We start from the raw sequence: 21,256 nt of genomic DNA on the forward strand, positions 1-21,256 counted from the left end.
CACACACACACACACACACACACACACACACACACACACACACACACGTCCAACTTGGATTTCTTAACTCCTGTCCTCCATGCTTTACATCTACAGGACGCATTTACTGTCATCACAGTTTCTGTGAGAAACCGTGCGGTGTTCAGAAGCATGTGACTTCCCAAATAGAAGCAGGGGATTGGGGTGGGAAGGGGATAGCAGGATGTAATCATCAGTTAGGAAAGTGACACTGGGCTTTTTTGAAAGATTGGCATCCACTGATCAAAATACACAAGCTACGTATTTTTAGACACTTTATTTCTCTTCCTGAAATTCTGCCATTAAAGATTCATTTACATGAACAAATCTTTTTAAAATGCCAGTACTTCTGGGAAGGTGAGGGAGGCATCAGTTATGCATTTCCTAGTCCGAACTAATTCTTTCAGGTTGCTTGCTACCTAAACTCTGGCTCAGGTCAAGTAGACTTAAAGGCTGGTTATTGGGATTGGCGGGAGATGATGATGATTAGTGTTAATTCATAGCAGGAATAGAATCGGTCCAGGTGATGTGACTGTAATTGGGAGGCCAAGTGCCTCTACAAGGCATTGGGATACTTGGAAAGTCCAGGAAAGGAAAGCTACGTAGCAGAGGAGAGATACAGAAAAAGAGGTACTAAAGGCAATCATATATATTTTAATATTTTCCTAGGCCAACTCTATGCACAGAAATATGAGAAGGAACTCATCTTCCTCCTTATTTTTGCACTTTCTGACTTCCTGAATCCAGGGCTCACATGTCAGTTAGAACTTCATTCACTTAATGAATTACTTTGGCTTTTGATAAACAAGAATTGGAAACTATCACCATTACTAACAGACTTCTATGTGAAAATTTGTTCTAATGTCCAAGAGACCTGCTTACAAATTAACTTCAGAATATAATTGGTGCCTAAATTGGGATCTACCTGAATAGACTCATTGCTCGTCCGTTGTCCCTCATTCTCCAATCTTGGTTTGGAAAGTAGGGATTTGCTAGGTGGAACTAAAAGAGACACTGGAGGATGAGGCTTTATGTGGTAAAATTTATATAATATCAGGGCATGCAATGGAAAGGACACTGGTGACCCCACGGAAATACACTTAGAGGTCACAACTCTTAGAAACCTAGGGATGAGCACCCAAATCCTGACTATGGCCCCCAAGGCCCTGTGTGGTCTTGCTTCTCTTACCTCTCCAGTTTCCTCTTGTCCCTGCTTTCCCAGGTCGCAGTACTGTGGTTGTCTCATGCTTCCCCCAGACAGCCAGGGCCTTTGTACATGTGATTTCAATGGCCTGCAGTACTTTCCCTGCCCTCTGCCCTTTTAGACTGTCCACTATACCTAACTGACTTTTCTCTACCCTTCAGACTTCTGCTCCAGATCACTCCTGCCTCAGTCGATGTCCTTTGTTCCACACACTCAAAGATTTATGTTTCTTTCTGATGGAGTACAGTTGCACAATTATTGCTGTGACTATTTTGTTTAACGTCTATGCCCTCTAACTGGAAAGCACATAGAAAGAGGGACTCTTTCTGGTTTGGTTCACCATTTGTGTCTCTAGGGGGTCGGCATTCGTGTTTGGGACATAGTAAGAATTAAGTACACTTTTGTTAAATGAATGAATGAATGAATGAATGATAGGAGTGACAGATTGTACAAAAGGGGGTTACATATCCAGAGCTCACTTTTATTTTTATTTTAGAATTACTGTTTTTGGGGGGGGGTTATTTATTAATTTATTTTATTTTTGGCTGCATTAGGTTTTCATTGCTGCATGCGGGCTTTCTTTAGTTGCGTCGAGCGGGGGCTACTCTTTGTTGCAGTGTGCGGGTTCTCATTGCGGTGGCTTCTCATTGCGGTGGCTTCTCTTGTTGCGGGGCATGGGCTCTAGACACGTGGGTTTCAGTAGTTGTGGCACGTGGGCTCAGTAGTTGTGGCACGCGGGCTCTAGAGCGCAGGCTCAGTAGTTGAGGTGCACGGGCTTAGTTGCTCCACGGCATGTGGGATCTTCCCGTACCAGGGCTCGAACCTGTGTCCCCTGCATTGGCAGGTGGATTCTTAACCACTGCGCCACCAGGGAAGCCCCAGAGCTCACTTTTAAGTGCTATATTTACTCTTTAGAAAAGGGGGCAGTAGGTTCATAGAGAGAGCTCCTGCCTGCAGGCTCTGATTCTCCATCTCTTCCCTGGGGTTTCTGTGATGTCAGGAGTCCACTAAAGGGCAGAGTGAGGCTGTGAGCTCATTCCACAGTGGTTAGCTATTGACAGATATCTGTCACTGTTTAACAAGCCTAAATTCAACTAGAAAGGAAAAGCCTCATAGTGAATCTCTGTGAAGCCAACCTTTGGAAGCGTAGCTAGACATTTCTTTTATAAGTGCCAAGAATATGTTTATTTAAAGCTTGCTCTTCTTAATCTTCTCTCCTGCTCACCTTAGCTCCATCTTTTTGATCCGTGCCATTGGTATATCTGTCCCATTGGTTATTTGTGAAGCCCCTTCCAGGACTTAGCACTGCCAGGGCAGGTACCAACAACACCTCATCTTGGTTTCCAAAGGAACTACCTCAAAATTTTCAGGAAAGCCATGGTGGTAAAATAAAATATATGAGAGTGTGCTTACCTTTGATCAACTGAAAATCCCTTTGAACTGAAAACAAGGAAACCTTCAACACCTCAGGATGAGAAGAGATACAAAACGGAGGCTGAGCTAACAGAACCCTAATTAAGGTTAAATGTAGAAGTTAACCATTGGATTTAGACTATTACATATGTCTGTTGGCCTCAGGTTTGAAGATATAGAAAGTTTACTCTGTTTATTTTGAAAATGTTTAATAAGACTTACGAGGTTGTATTATGTTTTCATTTATCTTGCAAAAACCTTTCTAATGTTTCCTAGGATTCTGTGACATGTCAATCTGTAACAGTATCAGATATTAATGTCCTCAGATAACCTGTTGCTGAAGAATTGCTGAGACAGGTGTGGAGCAATGCTGTGGGAAAGACTGACACAATGACTTGGCAAAACCAAGGCAAAACCACAGTTCTAGAGTTTTGTGTTTGTACCATATCTATAGTCTGAGTCTGGAGTCTGAGCTCAGGGTCAAATTGTCTGCTTAGAGACAGTTGAGATTCTTTACTGGGGTGAAACTGAGAGGTGTGTCAAGGGTGCGGGGAGTGGTATAATTAATTCATTGAGGGGAAAATGCAGAAGGAGACAAATAACTTTTGCTTTATTTTTTAAAAGGTGCACTCAGGAAAAATGGAGAAACAGCAAGAAATTTTAGTTAGGTAAATAGTTTTAAGTTGTAATTGCAGGGAGTAGGGGTGTATTTCTAAAGGGTTATGGTAAACATTATAAAGAAGTCTGATACTTTAACTCTTCGTCCATCTCTTGTCCAAGATGAGCTTAAAAATTCTAAGGAAACTTCCCAGCTTTGGAGAATGCTTTTTTTTTTTTTTTTTTTTTTTTTGGTACGCGGGCCTCTCACTGCTGTGGCCTCTCCCGTTGTGGAGCACAGGCTCCGGACGCGCAGGCTCAGCGGCCATGGCTCACGGGCCCAGCCGCTCCACGGCATGTGGGATCTTCCCGGACCGGGGCACGAACCCGTGTCCCCTGCATCGGCAGGCGGACTCTCAACCACTGCGCCACCAGGGAAGCCCGAGAATGCATTTTAACAAGTGTTTTCTTACGTTTCATTGAATTTCATTGGTGAATATTTTTCAAGAGTTTCATTTAGGTGTGTATCAAAAAGAATTGTAACAGCGGGAAATTGAAACTACGGTTTTCTCCATACAGTGAAAAAAAAGATGCATTCACACATTCACTGAATAAGCAATTCAGGGTACAGGGTACAAGTCTGTACCCTGTACACACAGGGGTAACCCTGGGGTTAGAGAATCTTAGTGAGGAGTATGACCAGGTCCCTGTTTTCACAATATTCTATAATCAAGTTGAGGGGACATACACAGAAATGAACAGTGCTAGTAGAGTATGAAGTGTGTTTGGGTGGAGGAATGTCAGGAGAAGAAAAATCACTCCGGACTGGGGAGGATTACTAAAGAGAGTTAGAGTCCAGCAAAAACTCCTTATAGGATGGGCTTCCCTGGTGGCGCAGTGGTTGAGAGTCCGCCTGCCAATGCAGGGGACATGGGTTCGTGCCCCAGTGCGGGAAGATCCCACATGCCGCGGAGCGGCTGGGCCCGTGAGCCATGGCCACTGAGCCTGCGCGTCCGGAGCCTGTGCTCCGCAACGGGAGAGGTCACAACAGTGAGAGGCCCGCGTACCGCAAAAAAAACTCCTTATAGGAGATAGCAGTTGAACCGAACCTAAAAGGTCACAGAGGAGTTTGCCAGGGAAACGGACTAGCACAGGGGAACACAAAGAGGTGTGAGAGATCCGTGTGTGCAGTGAGATCCCGAGAACGTCAGGTGGGCCCAGGACTGGGGTGGGGGGCAGGGCGTCGAGTGCAGTGCCCCCGGGGACCGGCAGAAGACGGGCTGCAAACAAACACACCCCGGAGAGAGATCACAAAAGGCCTTCTACGCCAGGCTAAAAAGTGTGACCTTTATCCTGAAGGCAAAGGGCAGCTGCAGAAGGATTTTAAGTGCCAGGGTTATACGATCAGATATGTGTTTTAGAAAAATCATTCTGGCAGCTATTACACATTCTAAATGAAGACAAAACACCTCCTTAAAGCCTCTGAAGTATTCTAGCCGGTTCCTGAGAAAGGCTTGTTATAATTCTCACCATTTATCCTCTTAACATAACACAGAAACATTATCCCCTCTGACTTCTGGCTAAGTAGACACAGCCAGGATCTGGAGAAGTGGGTTTGGGGTAGTTTTTACATTTTTCCTAGCAACCTGGCACACCCAGATAGCTCGACTACAAAGGAAACCCGACCTCCCCATACCGAGGGGATGTTTGCACCAGGGGCCCCTAGAAAGGCGGGAATGTTCTACACACCATTTAAGGGACGAAAGGCCATATTCTCTCACGGAGAAGTGCTATGTGAGAAAACAGACAAGAGAAAAACAGAAACCCTTAATATTGGATGAAAATGTAGCCGCCTCATAACATGAGCTGTACAGTCCTCGGAGGGCTGTGCACTGGCCATTGAAACAGCTTTCCAGGCACAACAGAATCGACTCAGTATCGAAAGATACGGTTATAACTGGCCTTGATTTTTGAGTCTAGGTACATTTTGGGACAAAGACTCTACTTCTAAACACTCGAAGAGGAGAAAAGTAAAGGTTAAGGAGAGAACGTGGCCCGAAACCATGGAGTCTCGCTACCAAATTGTCAATGAAATGATCTTGAAGCGGGGTGTTTTCCAGCTTGGTTTCTAGCAAAACAGGAGGGTCCACAACCTTACATGTTCTTTTGCCCTGGCAGTTGAAAGTTCATCTCCCTAATTAGGAGTTTTGCCTCTGTGACATAAAGAACCCTCTGATGGACAGCCCATTTTATTTCTACCTGCTGGCCCACTGCCACCAGAAGTGCCCAGCCCTTGTGATGTAAATGTCAGGCGCTTTGGGGGGTTTTGTTTTTGCCTCCCTCAGAAAAGGTTTTGGGGACCGGTGGTCCTGAAGGGAGAGAGGGAGTTAGGAGGGAGAGAAAAATGGGAGTCAGACGTTGACCTGCCGGGAAGGAGCCCCCGCTGACACGGTCAGTCTGACCCATTGAATGGACTGAATACGATAAATGCCGCTTTATCCTGCCTTGAAAGGCACGAGATAGCGCAGTCTAAATGCCTGGGCATGCTTAAATAGGCGACCAGGGATGTTTGAGTTGAGCATGTTTGAAATCTGAGCTCTCTGACAGCCTGGGAGCTGTCACAGGTCACCTGCCTTGCTCCGCTGGGACGGGCCCAGGTCTCACAAGAAATTGTCCATAGACGAATTGTAGTACAAATTCCTTTCTTTGTTGGTTGGCCTCTTTCACTAGACCATGGCCTATAAAATTTTGTAAAAACAATTCTTAAATATTATTTGAAAGGGCAAATGGCCCACGCTGAAAGGTTTGACAGTTTGACATATAGTGCATGGTTTCGAGAGCTCGCAACCTGAAAAGTGTGGCCAGGATTCTCCCCCTGCTTGTTAGAAGCCTGGTGTTTTTTAAACAGTGTTTTGTGGCTGCCCAGAGTTCCTCTGCTCCCAGCCATCTGACAGGCCAGGAGTCTGCTTCAATGATCTGAAATCCTTTTAGACTCATTTGTGAGAGAGCAGAAAAATAGCTGGCACCTTTGAATCCAGTGTCCAAAGAGCACAGAAACAGGTAGTGCCAATTAAGGAGCCAGTTGGACGATCAGATCAAAGCAGATCACTTTAGAGTCTTCTGATAGCGCCGGAGCCAGTGCCCAGAGAGAGAAGGGAGCCCGGAGTGGCACTTCAGTGAGGGGACAAGGGGGAATTTGAGTGGCCCAGTCTCATCAGAGCCAGGGAAGTCGCAGGGAAGTAGCTTTCTGCATTAGAATGTGGCCCGTGTGCGGCTCAGCGCCCGTTGGCTGCCTCTGCATAGCCAAAGGCCATTTTCAGGAGCCTCTGGCCCCTCAGTCACTGGCCTGCTAGTTAATTGCCACACGGACTTCATGACACATGGGCAGATAATATGACATTTTCGGTTTCTGTCACTAGCAAACGCCGCAACGTTGCTTGCACTAGTTGCTAAGAAGCTGTCAGAACGCATTAGCAATTGGCTAAAGTCGCCCTATGGCATTTCCTCATAGCATCAGCAAAACGAGCATAAATCACCCACTGGAGCCTACTGCTATCCTAATGAGGCTGTAAGCTTGTTTATGGACTAGCATCATTTTTATGATTATTTCCACCTTTTCAGTTTGCCTTCATTTGGTGGCAGGAGAAGTCAGCTCCAGGAATGAAGTCACTGCTGACATTTTACAAATGTGGCTCAAAGCTGCTGCCTGCTGCCGTGTGGTCAGCCGGCGGTCCTCCAAGTTTGTTTAGTGATCTTAAAAATAAAAAGGAAATAAATCCTCCAGAGACCGCAGAGAGGTGACTGTATCAAATTGCAGAGTGGATGGAAATGTGCAAGGTACAATTGACCATTGAGACTTTCCTCTGAGGTGGAGACGTTTCGAGATCAATTTTCCATTTTAGAAAGTGGAAGAGGTTAAACAATTTATTAAAATCTATGGAAGTGTTTGCTTTGAGAATCGTCTGTTTTATTATGCTCTCCTCCTTCCCCATCCTCTCCATTTCCCTAACTTGTGTCGGGAAGGAGCAGGGTTTATTGTTTTAGGCTTTTCTGAACATGCACCAGTATTTACACTGGATTGAAAGCATTTGCTTCCAATGAAAATCTTGTCTTAGATTACAACCCAGCAGTGTAATTTCCCTCCCAGATGGGAGTAAAGTAGCTGTATTTGCCTAAAAACAGTAGGAAGAACAAACTGAGCATTAAGCCAAGGCTGTTTTTGGCTTGAGCTAATGATGTAATAGAAACCTTTTATTCGGGAGAGGTCACTGCCAGGGACTGAAGGGGGGTGATCTGGCTCTTGCTTGAAAGGTTTCTCCATTGTATCTACATAAGTCTTCACTTAAACAATTCTGTTCCTAATGCTTCTGCTTTCATATGGCAGAAATAAACAGGAAAGGTTCTGGTGAGTGTTACACGTGGAATGCAGAAAGCCTTCCTCTCCTAATGCAGTATATAATTCAGGTGCCCTCAAGGCACGCTTTCAGGAATTCTTTTGCCTGAGGTAATGGGAAGCTAAGGCTGCTTTAAGGCCTTGATTATCTATTGATGCACAAAGCTGGAAAAAAAGTCATCTCCGTTGGATTATAGTAGATATTTCCATAAATTATCAATGAATTCTCTTCAAGGCAGGCACGAGGCATTGCCTGCTAAATTAATCTGAAGGGGTTTTGAGATGGAGAGAAAGGCTATTTTTTTTTTTTTTTTTAAGGTTGAAAACAATCATGGGCGAGGTGGTGAAAAACTGTGTCCTTAGGTCAGAAGCTTTTTAATCAGTGATCAAGTAATATGTTTCTTTTCCTTGGTTACCTTTTGCATATTGAAAGTGGATTAGTCCACTGAAAATTTAAATGTTTTTGAGTTCGTTTTTTTTCTCATGTTTTTTTAATGAATTGTTATTTTATATGGTGAATTGCTTCTCTGAATAAAAAGCCTCTTTAAATATTGGACTTTCTAAGAATTTATTAGGCAAATCCAAGGAGACTCCTTATAGAACACTTGGGTAGGGCTTCCCTGGTGGCCCAGTGGTTGAGAGTCCGCCTGCCGATGCAGGGGACACGGGTTCGTGCCCCGGGCCGGGAAGATCCCACATGCTGCGGAGCGGCTGGGCCCGTGAGCCAGGGCCGCTGAGCCTGCGCGTCCGGAGCCTGTGCTCCGCAACGGGAGGGGCCACAACAGTCAGAGGCCCGCGTACCGCAAAAAAAACACAAGAAAAAAAAAAAAAAAAACACTTGGGTATGCAAATCAAAGGTGCGGTGCGGTGGAAGGAGCCCAGGTTTAGGGATGTGGGTGTCTCGTCCTGCCTGGACCACCCGCCTTGAGCAAATTATCCAGCAGGATCACAAGTACTTTCTTCATTGATACAGTGAGGGCTTGGGAATTGTGGGTTTTATGATCTTTTTCACTGAGAACACAGCTATGATTCCATGGACCTTTCACAGAATATACGATTTTTGTCAACAAAACATCGAATACAATGAAATTATGGATTTTAATTTGATAAAAATTCAACAGAAAAGTTCTGCAAAAGTTTTGTGTTTGTGGCATATGCTGTCATCCTAGCAGAAATGTCGAAATCAGTCTGTCTCTCACCCAACAAAGTTTTTAAACTTCAACTCAGTACAAGTCAAGGTAATTCAGGGGGCAGTTTTCCTTTGGGGGGAGGGGTGGCGGGAGGAGTTTCTTGAGGGAACTCTGTTAAGAACAACTGATTAATGAGAACCTAACTACTTTAGATTCGACTGAAATAACTGAAATCAAAATAGAGAATTCTTCAATATCCTGTGATAAACCATAATAGAAAAGAATATGAAAAAGAATATACATATGTACTTATATAACTGAGTCACTTTGTTGTACAGCAGAAATTAACACAACATTGTAAATCAACTATCAATAAAATTTTTTTAAAAATAGAGAATTCTTTTTGTGTGTAGGATATTTAGATAAAAGAAGCAAGGAATGCAGAAATTCATGACGCGATCCAAAGGAGTCTGAGGCTAGTTCCCATGTGCAGTCTTACCAGAGTTCTTTGGGCCATGTGCACGGGTCTCCCAGTAAACCCAGGGAGTGCTCATTGTTAAGCCTCGCCACTCTAACTCTTCTTTCTGGGCCCAGATCGACCTGTGCCTTTTTAAAAGCCAGTAGTTTCCACTGAGAGAGCTGGGGTACCAGTTTGACAAAAGCTAAGCTACTTTTTAGGGTAGTATGTTTAGTCCACCCTTGTTTTCCCTTTTAACATTTGTGCCTAAACGCCAAGTGTTTACTTTCCATTTGTACCTTATGACTTGTTTTGGACACTGTGATTATATGAACTGAAATTTCACTTTTTTTTTTTTCTTATTCAATATGCCATTTTAAAAGGAATACTACGTTCTTTACCTTATTGTGTCACAGAGCCAGAAAATTATCTAGAAGAAACAACTTAAATGTTATAACAAAAATCAATGGAAAAGTAGTATCCAGTGTATAGGAATGTGTAAGCAGGTGACTTTTTGGTGAGAAAAATTTAAATCTAGAAGAAATTTTTCAGAAACTGCCTGGATTATTAGGGGAATACAGTCCCAACTGACTATTCATTTAACATCCCTTTATTTGATTTAAATAGTCATTGTTTTCTAATTAAAAATCGATTTCAAGAGTTTTTCCCTTACTAAACTTTATGCTCTCTTTCTATGACAAGAAAAATTATATTCTATTTGAAGCATTCGTATGTCAGACTGCTTATATGATGGATTACCTACATTTCCATGGCCTACTTTAGTCTTAAGATAGATCACTTATGGAAATAGTTGATGTCTTAAATGCATCTTCTCACAAGTTGACATCAATGACTTTATGTGGGATTTGAATACCCAGGCATGGACAGCACCTCTGCTCATGGTTTGCACCATATTTAACTCCCCAGTAGGAGTTACACTTAACATGTCTCCACTATCCACATCTGAATAATTACCATGGCAACAAAGCTACTAAAGAGATTGGATACTCCCCTCCATTCCCTTTGACCTTTTCCAATGTTCTTTGGAAGAAGTTCCTTAGACCTGACTACTTTTGAGCCTAGACCTTGTTCTTTCTCTTAAAAAAAAAAGAAAGAAAGAAAGAAAGAAAAGACTACCAAATAAACTATTAATCATTGATATTGCTCTTTTGGTTTTGTTTATATCCAAAGGCATTCTATTTGAATAAAGCATGTTAAGGTAGCATCAGTCAAAATTTGATTCACTATGTTTGCAGGTGATGGCTTGGACAACAGTGTAGCTTCCCCCAGCACAGGTGACGATGATGATCCAGATAAGGACAAAAAGCGTCACAAAAAGCGTGGCATCTTTCCCAAAGTAGCCACAAATATCATGAGGGCGTGGCTGTTCCAGCATCTAACAGTAAGTGGATTCTAAATGACATATGTAAACTAAATATGGACAATGAACCAGTTTTGATAGAAAAAAGGGGGGGAAAATGATCCCTCTGGACTTGGAATATTTCATAAGTCACTGTGTGCCCACAGTTCTTACAGAGGTGTTAGCACTTGTTTCCTAGATCCATACCCCAAATTAGGAGTTTTATTTGAAGTTTGCTATTGCGATTTTGCTCACTTTTGTAAGTTATAAGGTTTAGGAGTTCATGTGCACTTGTGACTTTAAGTATGTATGTTAATGATGTTGTTTTTCTCAGTGTGACTCTTCAAGTACCTAGAACCAGGTCCCACTAAGAACAAAGTCAGACAAACCCCAGAGAGAAGGACTTAATTTCTTCCAATGCTTTAGTGGACCTTTATGGCGAATGGTCTGCAAAAATTTAAATCTTGTTGCAATGGCAGGTTGCTCACATAATTTGCTCTTAAGTGGTTTGAATGTACTGGCTGCCATTACAAAACGTTCATCTGAGTCAGAGCTGCACAGTGAAAGTTGTCCCTGTATTTAGAACTGTAAAGGAAAACAGCAATATAGAGTCAGCTCTTCCTGTGGAGTCCCTTGTGACTTCTCAAGCCCAGTAACAGTTTATATTGTCTGTGTGAGTATTGCTGTTTTCACTGCAGGAATTCTCCTGGAGATGTGAGAAACTGGAGATTTGGGGCTTTATGCCACCGAGGGATTTGTTTTGTTTGGTTATTGTTCTGAATGGATTTCATGTTCAAAATATTTATAATCATAATATTTTGGTGGATATTTTTGGAAGTGCATACTGATTTAATGACATCTAAGGAAGAAGATGAAATGAAGATTTATGGGTAAAATAATATATTAAAAATCAACAAAATTGTTGGCCAGGGGTACTTCCAATATTAGGGACAAAGGACAAATTTAGACAGGTCGTAGCATAGACTAGCCTAAAATGAATGAATGTTAAAAATCTTGTTTTTTTAAAGAAATGTTAGGAGCAAACCTTTTATGTTACTATTTTTAGCATAGTTTGCTTTTCTTAAAGTCATTTGATCTCCTTCAGTATCAAAGTTAATTCTGCATTGTCACTAATGTGTCCAGACCTGTTGACCCTCACGTCCTCACCCACTTTCAAAGCCATGTTCCTCAGTGACTTATATTGATACAGGGAGACAAACAGAGGATGTGGGAGACCAAGCTGGTTCAGCTCCTCTGGACAGAGGCTGTGCCTCCAATAATACTCGAGGCTATAAATTAATCCAGATTTTCCAGCACCCCTAAATAAAATAAAAACCGAGAGCGGCAGAACTAACTAAAAAATAGTTTCTTTCCTTTTCTTCTTCCCACCACGATTCCAAACAGTAGCTGGATTATGCTGATAGTTTTGGAATCAGCTTTAGGGGTGGTTAATACTGGTAGTTAGTTAAAGATGTAGGCGGTTCAGCTGATTTTAACATCATGTTAGGTTGACCTGAAACCTGATTCGGGTGCCATTACTTGCCTGACACTTGTTGCATTTATGTGGATAGTTTGAGATCTGCCTTGTGCAAGTTTGCTGCTGAGGATTATTGACCACCGCTGACTGGGAGGGGAAGGACTAGGGTCTAGAGGGCATAGCATGAAAAATAAATAGTACGGGGGCTTCCCTGGTGGCGCAGTGGTTGAGAGTCCGCCTGCCGATGCAGGGGACGCGGGTTCGTGCCCCGGTCCGGGAAGATCCCACATGCCGCGGAGCGGCTGGGCCCGTGAGCCAGGGCCGCTGAGCCTGCGCGTCCGGAGCCTGTGCTCCGCAACGGGAGAGGCCACAGCAGTGAGAGGCCCGCGTACCGCAATAAATAAATAAATAAATAAATAAATAAATAGATAGATAGATAGATAGATAGATAGATAGATAGATAGATAGAACGGCATTTAAAGTCAGCGGGAGATAAGAAGTGACAATTGGGCAAAAGTGCTGATGCAGCCGTGCTGGTATTTCGTCACTGGAGCCAACCAGCTAACCTGATCTAACCTGAGGATGAGCGGGGGGAGGGGACAAAATCAGGTTGACCCTAAGTCACAACCAAACTCTATTTCCTAAACTAACAGAAAAAAAAGAGATAGACTTCGTCAGCCTCCATTTCAGTCTGCAAAGGAGTTTTGGCTTCACTCGAAGCTGAGGTGCCCCTGAGTAAAATATAATCAAATATTAGTTCAGACAGAATCAGGAGAGAAGAAGCAAGTTCTTTTATTCATCCACCAGATTTCCTGGTTTTCTAGGTCGTACCCTAGTGAAGAACCTTGCCAAGAGCTCTATTATTTTCTTAAAAAAAAAAAAAAAGAACAACAACAACAAAATGCTTTTTAACAGCCAGCATGACTTTACCTGCATTGCAATGCTTTTTGTGGTCCATAGATTATTGGGGCAGTTGCAACAGAAATTATTCATGAACTGTCTGATTTTTTGAGGTCCGACTAATTTCCTTCAGTTTGAGGGTCAGTGCTGGCCTGTACCACTACCCTGAGGGGGAAACCATTTGTCCATGTCTCCCTGGCATTCTAAGAATGCTCATAGACGTTGTCTCCTGGTTTCCATTGGGTATTTCCACCCTCCTTCCCCACTCCGCTGCCATCTGCTCATACAAAAATATTGATAATGATAACGGTCTCTAAAAAGCAGAAGCTCTCATAATATCATCTAAAAAGCAAAGTGAGGAGATATATTTAAATTTTCTCCCCCTTTCCTTCTTCCAATGAGAAAAATTCCCTTCTGTCCCTCTTCTCCAATTGCAAGAGTAGATAGATTTCCAGTTCCAAGGAACAGCCTTCTCCTTGTCTCATTATACTTCTTGAAAGAATGCATAAACTGTTTAGGTAATACTTATAGTCAAGAGCTGATTATAATAAATACTATGAGAAAGTGTATAAAGAGAGTTTTATTATTATTTGTCCAAATGTAAGTAACTACTGTTATCTCAGTATTAATTCTTTAGTAAATTTATTTCAAATTCTGAGAGGTCTTTAGGGATGCACAATTCATTTGGAAGACTGTGTACAAATTTTAGATGATCACATTCTTGATATATGATTAATGCAACTTATCCAGGAGATCCTTTATGAAATCTTGCTAAATATAAAAGAGCAACTGAAACTCTGGCTAATTAAAACAATAGCAATCACAATTTATTAGCAAATTGTAAAAAAACTAATTTTTTAAATGCCAAAGGTATATTATAAAACCTCATACACCTTTTGGAAAGCAAATTGCTATCTTTTTTTTCTTTTTCAAATAAATGGGTCAATCTCTTCATTGAGTTTATTCAGTTAAAAAAGCTGCCTTTGAAAGGGCTTTCAGCATTTGTTTGTTAGAGGAGTAGAATAGGCCCTGAATAAAAAAACCTTTCTGGATTTGCACCCCAGCTGCATAAGAAAAATGTGCCTTTCTGTAGTTGGTCACAGGTAGATTTAATCAGTAGCACATTTTACTACTCCAAAGAGAGAACTAAAGCTTCATTTTTGGACTCACAGTCTCTAGCAATCTAAACTGGACATACTTGTATATAATAAAAACAATAAAAGAGAAAGGAAACAGGTTTTAAACTTTGGTGATTATGGGGTAAAAGGAAATTTCAGTGATGTGAATTTCCACCTTAGACTTAGTTGAACCTTTGCCAGTTTTGATAGCTAGAGAAGTTCTCCTGAAAGAAACTATTCCCTGGAATTGAAAAGAATGACTGACATTATTTAGATAATGAGAGAGAATTCGAAAGAAAATAAAAGGATGTATTAATAGAAATGTTTGCATTTGCCTGAAGACAAATTACTGCAAACAATTGGAAAGTACTTAATATTTGGGTGTGAGTCACTATATAGTCATGATCAGTTCAGGGGCATATGCCACATCAAGATTTTTTTTCCTTCCTAAGGGCATTATTCCAGCTGTAAATATAACCTGCTATGTCATAATGTTTAAGCTGGATGTGTTTTGCATATTACTGGTTATCTTGCTACATAGCGTTACAGAGATATCCGCCTAAGGGCTAGTAAAAATGAAGAGAAGGAATAAATACAATGTTTAAGGTAAAGAATCAGGGGTCTTTTTTCTTTTTGTTTTCCTACCCTAACATATTGCAATTGTAAATATAATCTAAATAGAAAAGGGGTTGATATGGTTCTTATTGAAAATATGCAGTGACATATTTTCCTGCATGGAGCTTGTGTACTCTAGGAATCCTGAAAAGTTAGGGAGAGTTGAGGTTGTTAAAATGCATACCTGCAAATTCAGGTGAAGACACCATTCAAGGTGTGACTCATTCGGCATTGACCAGTAGGAGAGGTGATCCTGAAGGTGAATTGACTTTCATTCACATTCTCTTGGATTCCTCTTCCTTTCACTGACCTTGAGGACCCACTGGGTACTATAGAGACAAACTTTGTTTCTAGGTTATATACACATTTTGCTATTTGATTTTGTTTTCTTTATTTCGACTTCTAGCCTGGAAAATACTTTTTTTTTTCTGTTGCGAAATTTATGTCTCAATTTCTGATTTAGAAGACTTTCCTCTCAATGCGGATAAAGCCAAAGTGAGGGGTTGTAGAATCTTCCAGGTTGAGAATGGCGTTGCCATAGAAACACTATTAGATGAAAAGTGCCCTGCGGGTCCGCCACTCTAAGAATGGAGCAAATGGAATTGAATTGGGAAGTGAATGCTCTAGAAGAGACAGATGTTGTTTCATTGGTTTTTGCTTTTGGTAACAAGATCTGGTGGAGACATCTTAGTATCAAATCTCTGCCTGCAATTTTGGAAGAACTGCTCTCTAAACATTACGAATTATTGTTAGAATGAAAAAGTACTTCTCATTGGTATCCAGATAACCCATTTTGTTGATCAAGGTGAGCGGAAAGTCAAAAGGCAGACACAGAGATAAGGACTAATACAGAGGCACGTAGTTAGGTAGCAGATGGAATTTGCTCCTCTCCTGCCATTTCTATGTCTCCTCCTATCCCTCACCACTATTCTTTGCCAGTTTTAACAGTGAATATTCTTATTGTGCCTTACCAGTTAGCATCCTTCAGCTACCATTAGTTCTAAGAAGGTAGCAAGGCAGGAAGACTATATTTTTGAACTTTGACCTAAAATGTCAATCAGGGTAGTGCAAAGTGTTTGGGAAAGACAGTCCTAACTAGTCCTCCGTGTTCGTATGCCTGAGCCAAGGAGGGTGGCTTGTGGAGATGGCAGCTAATATTGATCCTTTTTTCATTGTGTGGTATCTACAGATATCTTATTAAATTAAGATACTTGAAAACTAGTATGAAGGAGTGAGAAGATTTCTTTTTCCTTTCAGATGCCCATGTCCCATAACAAAAATGAGCTCTCTGAAATACATAAGAAGAATATCTTCACAGTTCTTACTTTTTTTTCTTACACGAGGTTACCAGTCACTTTCCCAGGCTTTAGTCATGATGATGGTCAGAGCTTGGCTTTGCCGAAATCAATACAGGCTTAGATGACAGATCTCTCTATCTTACTTTTAAAAGATCTCTGCTACTTTGGAGATAGCATATTTCAACTTTGATTAGATAGGACCCTGAATATCTTTTACCCAATTGGGAGTCATCTGTTTCAGGAGGAGAATGTAATAGATTATTTAATGACTTGGAGGTAATGTTGGAATGCCCTAATTCTTCTGTAATATACATCATATAAACCCTGTTTTAATAATGAAGCGAGTGGTTTCTAGATTCTGGAGCAACTGCCTTTTTCTTTTTCTTAGCTGGTTATTGAAATCTTAATGGGATGCGTGATGAATTTTCTTAGGTCAGGTAAACTGAAAAGGCTACAGCTGGAATTCTTCACCCAGAAGAATCGGAGTTAATACTAATGATCATTGTGAATTAGAAGATCAAAGGCGAAGCATCAGCCTGTTCTCCAAGTTGTTGCCCCAGAGGCCATTAGTGACCTGGCAGAGCTCCCTCCCAGCCTCCCGCACACCTCCTTTGCTTTGCCCCAGCCTTTCTTCCCCATCCTAGTTATGCACCTCTGACCTGGGGGAATTACAGTCGGTTGACGAGGAGGCATTGGGGAAAAAAAACAATCAAAAGTAAAAACAAAAGTCCAACTTTAAAAGTGTTCATTTATCCAGGTGCGTAGGACTCTTAAGCAGATGAACTCGGATTGGGGCTGTATGAATTTCGGGGTGTGATTGAGATTTTTGTGCTCAGGCAAATGGTTTGTTCATTTCACTGATCGTTGGTGCCTTTATATGGTGCCTTAAATAAGGGACATTTGTAGCGTCCGGCTGGCAATTTGTCAACTTATTCTAAAATTTTCCTTTTGTTTCCAAGGCTAAGTTAAAAATACATTGTAGTTTGGTTTCCTGATACACTCTTTTTTTAAATTAATTTTTCACTGCATTGGGTCTTTGCTGCTGCTCTTGGGCTTTCTCTAGTTGCAGCAAGTGGGGGCTACTCTTCGTTGTGCGTGGGCTTCTCACTGCGGTGGCTTCTTTTGTTGCGGAGCACAGGCTCTAGGCACGCGGGCTTCAGTAGTTGTGGCTCGCGGGCTCTAGAGCGCAGGCTCAGTAGTTGTGGCGCACGGGCTTAGTTGCTCCGAGGCATGTGGGATCTTCCCAGACCAGAGATCGAACCCGTGTCCCCTGCCTTGGCTGGTGGATTCTTAACCACTGCGCCACCAGGGAAGCCCAGGTTTTCTGATATACTCTTAATCGGGTTGATTCAATGAAGGACTAGGTTCAAAACAGAAGTGCCCACATAAGCACAATTTATTAAGTTGATGGTTGCCCATGCGCATAACTGTTGGAAAACTAGCTCGCCATTTACACTTCAATGCATATATCAATGTCCTGTCTTCTGATACCTGTTAGTGATGATACATTTTTGAAGATAAAACGCTAAACTCAGTCAATGAATATGAAACAGCTCCTCCTCAATTTATCTTTCAGATTAAAATTAGAGCATCACGTACATATGTGTGAGCGTATTTTTTAAACTAACTCAGTCTAATCCTTAGGAATATTTTGTGACATAGGTTTGGCTTTTTACTTTCTGTGTTCAAGGTTCCTAGTGAAGGTACTTTGGTTTAAAGAATGGAGGTTTGATGGACAGACAATCCAGTGGTTTTGTTTTAGGAAGGATTCCAGTGTTTTGGTTTGGTTTGGCTGATTGGTTGTTTTGCCAGGGGAAGGAAATCTATATGTCATGTAATTTAGGAGACTTTGACTTAACTGGAAATATCCTCATCACATCTCAGTCTTTCTTACGGAAGTGTGATTATGACTCTGTGTACATATATGTCCCTATATACTTGGGCATTTTCCTATAAGACAAATCTCTCTGAACCCCTGCCATCCGTACCAATCCTGATGGGAAAAACTGATCCATTTTACTTCTTTTAATCCCCTAAATAGCTATGTTCAGGGCTCTAATTTTTCTGTTTCTGCTGATGGAAGCCAATGCCAGAGGGTAAGCCAAGAGTGGAGACCACATTGCAATGGTCACAATACCCTCTTGGTTATGGGCCAAGCTTACCTGAGGTATACTGAATGCCATGAGACAGCAAAAATCGCTTTATTAAGCCTCCAAGGTAGTAATGATAGTAGTTGTGCGGATTTACAGCAAAATGACTGCTATGGACAAACGTGCCGGTGTTTCAATACTGCTCGTCCTTCCATTTGCGAGTCCTGAGCCTGGGAAAGGTGGCTTTCGTCAATGGACTGGATACTCAGCTCAGTGTGTCAGGAGGCAGGAGAGAGCCCTCGAACACTCAGATAAGGCGTCCACTTCCTGGTGGGCCTGTGGGCAGCCTCCAAGAGCAGAGGAGTAGCTGGAAGAATTACGCCAGGCGATTTTCTAACATTTCAAAGACCTTTCAGATTTTGTGTTTTCTTGCTATTGCAAAATGCCTTCACTCAGCACATTATAGCCCAAGGAGTGTGGCTCCAATACAAGAAGTATTGCTCTATCTTTGGACACTCTAAAGAAAAGATAGGCCTCAAGTAACTTGATGTTGTAAATGCAGACACCCTAAGTTAGTTGATATTCAAATGAGACACAAGTTACTTGGTTTTGTAATGGATTATTCAGAATCTTCTGAAATAGAGACCTTTGTTTGATTTAAATCACTGCTTGTATTTGAATGTCCTCCTGGTATTATCTCTCCAGAAAAAAAATGGGGCAATATATATGAACTTAACCATTTAGGTGTCTTTGCTTTTCAGTTCTTAATATTCTGCGATCAGTTTTTGTCTGTTTTCACATTAACTTTGTCGCTAGCATCCCTGTAAAGCCCACGCGCTCTCCCATGACACGAATGGCCTTTGAGAATTCGGTGTCCTAGGAAGTTCTTGGGACATCCAGAGGCCAGGAGGTGTTAATAGGAACACTCATCCTAAGAAAGATATGAGTGTAGAAAATTTCTATTGCAGTTTATAGAAGATTAGGAATCATTCCTGTCCCGTATTTAAAGAAAAGTCAGTTTCCCAAACTTCTTGGGGGAGGAACTCCACAAAAATGACGATTTCATTTTTAAAAGAAATGCAATTATCTCCTGCCTACATAATGTTACTTTTACCAAGTTTTTTTTTTTTAAATGATCCCTTAATTGCTTGACTCTTTTGACATTGGATCATTCTGTCCTGTTAACAGCTGAAGGAAAAAATTGATCAAAAGGCTAAATAAACTTATAATATGTGTCTCTATGGTGCCTTGTAGTTTAATCTTTTCACATACACTGGATTCTTAAGACAATCCTGTAAGGTAGTCAGGATGACAGAAATGAAGGTGAGAGAAGTTAATGAATTTTCTCAGGGTCAAAAGCTAGGAACTGGCTGAGCTGCAACCAGGGAGGGTCTCCTGCCTTGAATTTCCATGTGCTTTTTACCACGTTGCCTCCCAAACACAGAGCAAATCAAATCACCATCATGGGAGTTCAAAGGTATAATTATAATCTCATTTCATGAGCTAGCTGATTAGTATTTTTTAAATAAAAATAAGAGCCAGAAGGTTTGGCACAAAACTTCATAGTGCAACCTGATGGTTATTGGTAACGGGGGGTCAAGGAAGGTCCTTTCCTATCTAGATTCTTTTTCCAGACATATCTGTGCATAAAGAAGGCATAGCTGCAGCTATTGATATTTTGTGCAATTGTAATCATTTATACATTGTTAGAATTTCAGATTTTAAACATTAACTGTCCCTCCTTCCTTATGGAAATAGGTAAATCTCTAGCCGTGTGTATTACTAACAACATGTGATAGTGATTTGGGGAATCTTTCCTCATGCAAATCGTGACTAACCCTTCGAACACAGAATTTAGCTCCTTGAAGATTTTTTGCCTGTCACATGTTCAGGACGCCAAAGAGCTATGTCTTTCATTTGCTTTATGGAGATAGGGGAAACTGCTTATGCAGCCCCAATTACTCTTGAAACTACAATCCAACTGTCGTTTCTCAGCAAAGAAGCCTGCTAAAGCCTGGAGAATTAAGCCACCGCTCTGGGGTATGACACTGAGGTCTGATCATTTTCAAGCTAGTAATAACCAGAATCCTAAAATTCTTTTGAATAAAATGTAATTTTAGTAATGTTTCCATAAACAGTGGTAATGGTGGCATTTTAGTAGGCAGTGACATTAGCCACATCGAAATTGCACCACATTGGCTTTTAAATTACTCCACCTGTCTGTATGAATAGAATTTTCAGTGTAAAAGCAGAGACAGCTGCTGCTAATGTCTCTTCTCCCTGTGCAGATAATGCTGGTAAATCTACATGCATAAAGGACTGGTTTGTGGTGTAAAATGGTACCTGACCCTGCTGGCTCCTGAGCTGCAGAGAAATACCTTTAATTACCAGTGGCTGTGTTTAGTTGTTGACATAAAAATGTCAGCTTCGAGGGGTATAACCTCAGGTTCACTCCCTCTAGTAATGTCACCCACCGCACACTCTTTTTCTTCCACCCACATCCTTAGTGAGATGGGTGAGCATTTATCTTGATGTGTTTCAGAAACGTGCAGGGCATTAATACTTAAAAGGAAAACATCTAATACCGTATGAACTTGATTGATGATCTTTCTATTGGAGAACTTTTAAAGATGAGTGGAATCGGGTTCCTTCCTTCTAGCCAGAATGGAAATATGGGATACTGTCTATACCTTCAAAGGGCTTAACATCATTCATCTAATAACAGATACACGTTCTCATGTGAGGATCATGGCCAGGCACTTCAGAAAGCAGAAAGGGTAAAGAATAGAGGCTTGAGTCTGTCAAATTTTTTACCATAGGCCCAGGCTTCCTGTTGATACGTGATGAAACTTACTTTCCGGAGAAGCCTGTTTGCTCTTGACCTTTCGGCTGTGGTCTATTGTAGCAGCTGTATCGAGCTAGGAATGGGCCAGCCAAGCAAGGGGGATACTCCTGTTCACAATGCCTGTTGCCAACCACGTATTTGGAGAAATGGTAAATAGGAGATATACTTGTCTGGCTCGTTTGCAGGCCTTCTTTTTGACTTCTTTCACACAACTCGTGTTTTCGTGTTTAATTTAACAAGGAATGAGTAGTAAATGAAAGCTGCTGCCTGAAATCCCACTGTGAGCGTGTTTTGCACTTGGCTCCCCGGTGACAAAGCAATTTGCGAAATTATGTGATGGA

At 41.5% G+C, this 21,256-nt stretch overlaps 1 protein-coding gene across 7 annotated transcripts in view; it reads left to right on the forward strand.

Annotated features, from left to right (window-relative positions):
- Positions 1 to 21,256, forward strand: part of MEIS1 (Meis homeobox 1) — a 137,718-nt gene that overhangs the window by 65,585 nt on the left and 50,877 nt on the right. For all 7 annotated transcript variants that reach the window (XM_027131860.1, XM_027131858.1, XM_027131855.1 and 4 more), the window contains one exon: positions 10,469 to 10,614. In XM_027131860.1, coding sequence (XP_026987661.1) covers positions 10,469 to 10,614 — 146 coding nt within the window. The remainder of the gene's footprint in view (positions 1 to 10,468; positions 10,615 to 21,256) is intronic.

This window comes from Aethalodelphis obliquidens, unplaced genomic scaffold (assembly GCF_003676395.1).
Source record: "Aethalodelphis obliquidens isolate GAN/ISIS:26980383/991018 unplaced genomic scaffold, ASM367639v1 scaffold40, whole genome shotgun sequence".
In the NCBI taxonomy this organism is placed as follows: Eukaryota; Metazoa; Chordata; class Mammalia; order Artiodactyla; family Delphinidae; genus Aethalodelphis; species Aethalodelphis obliquidens.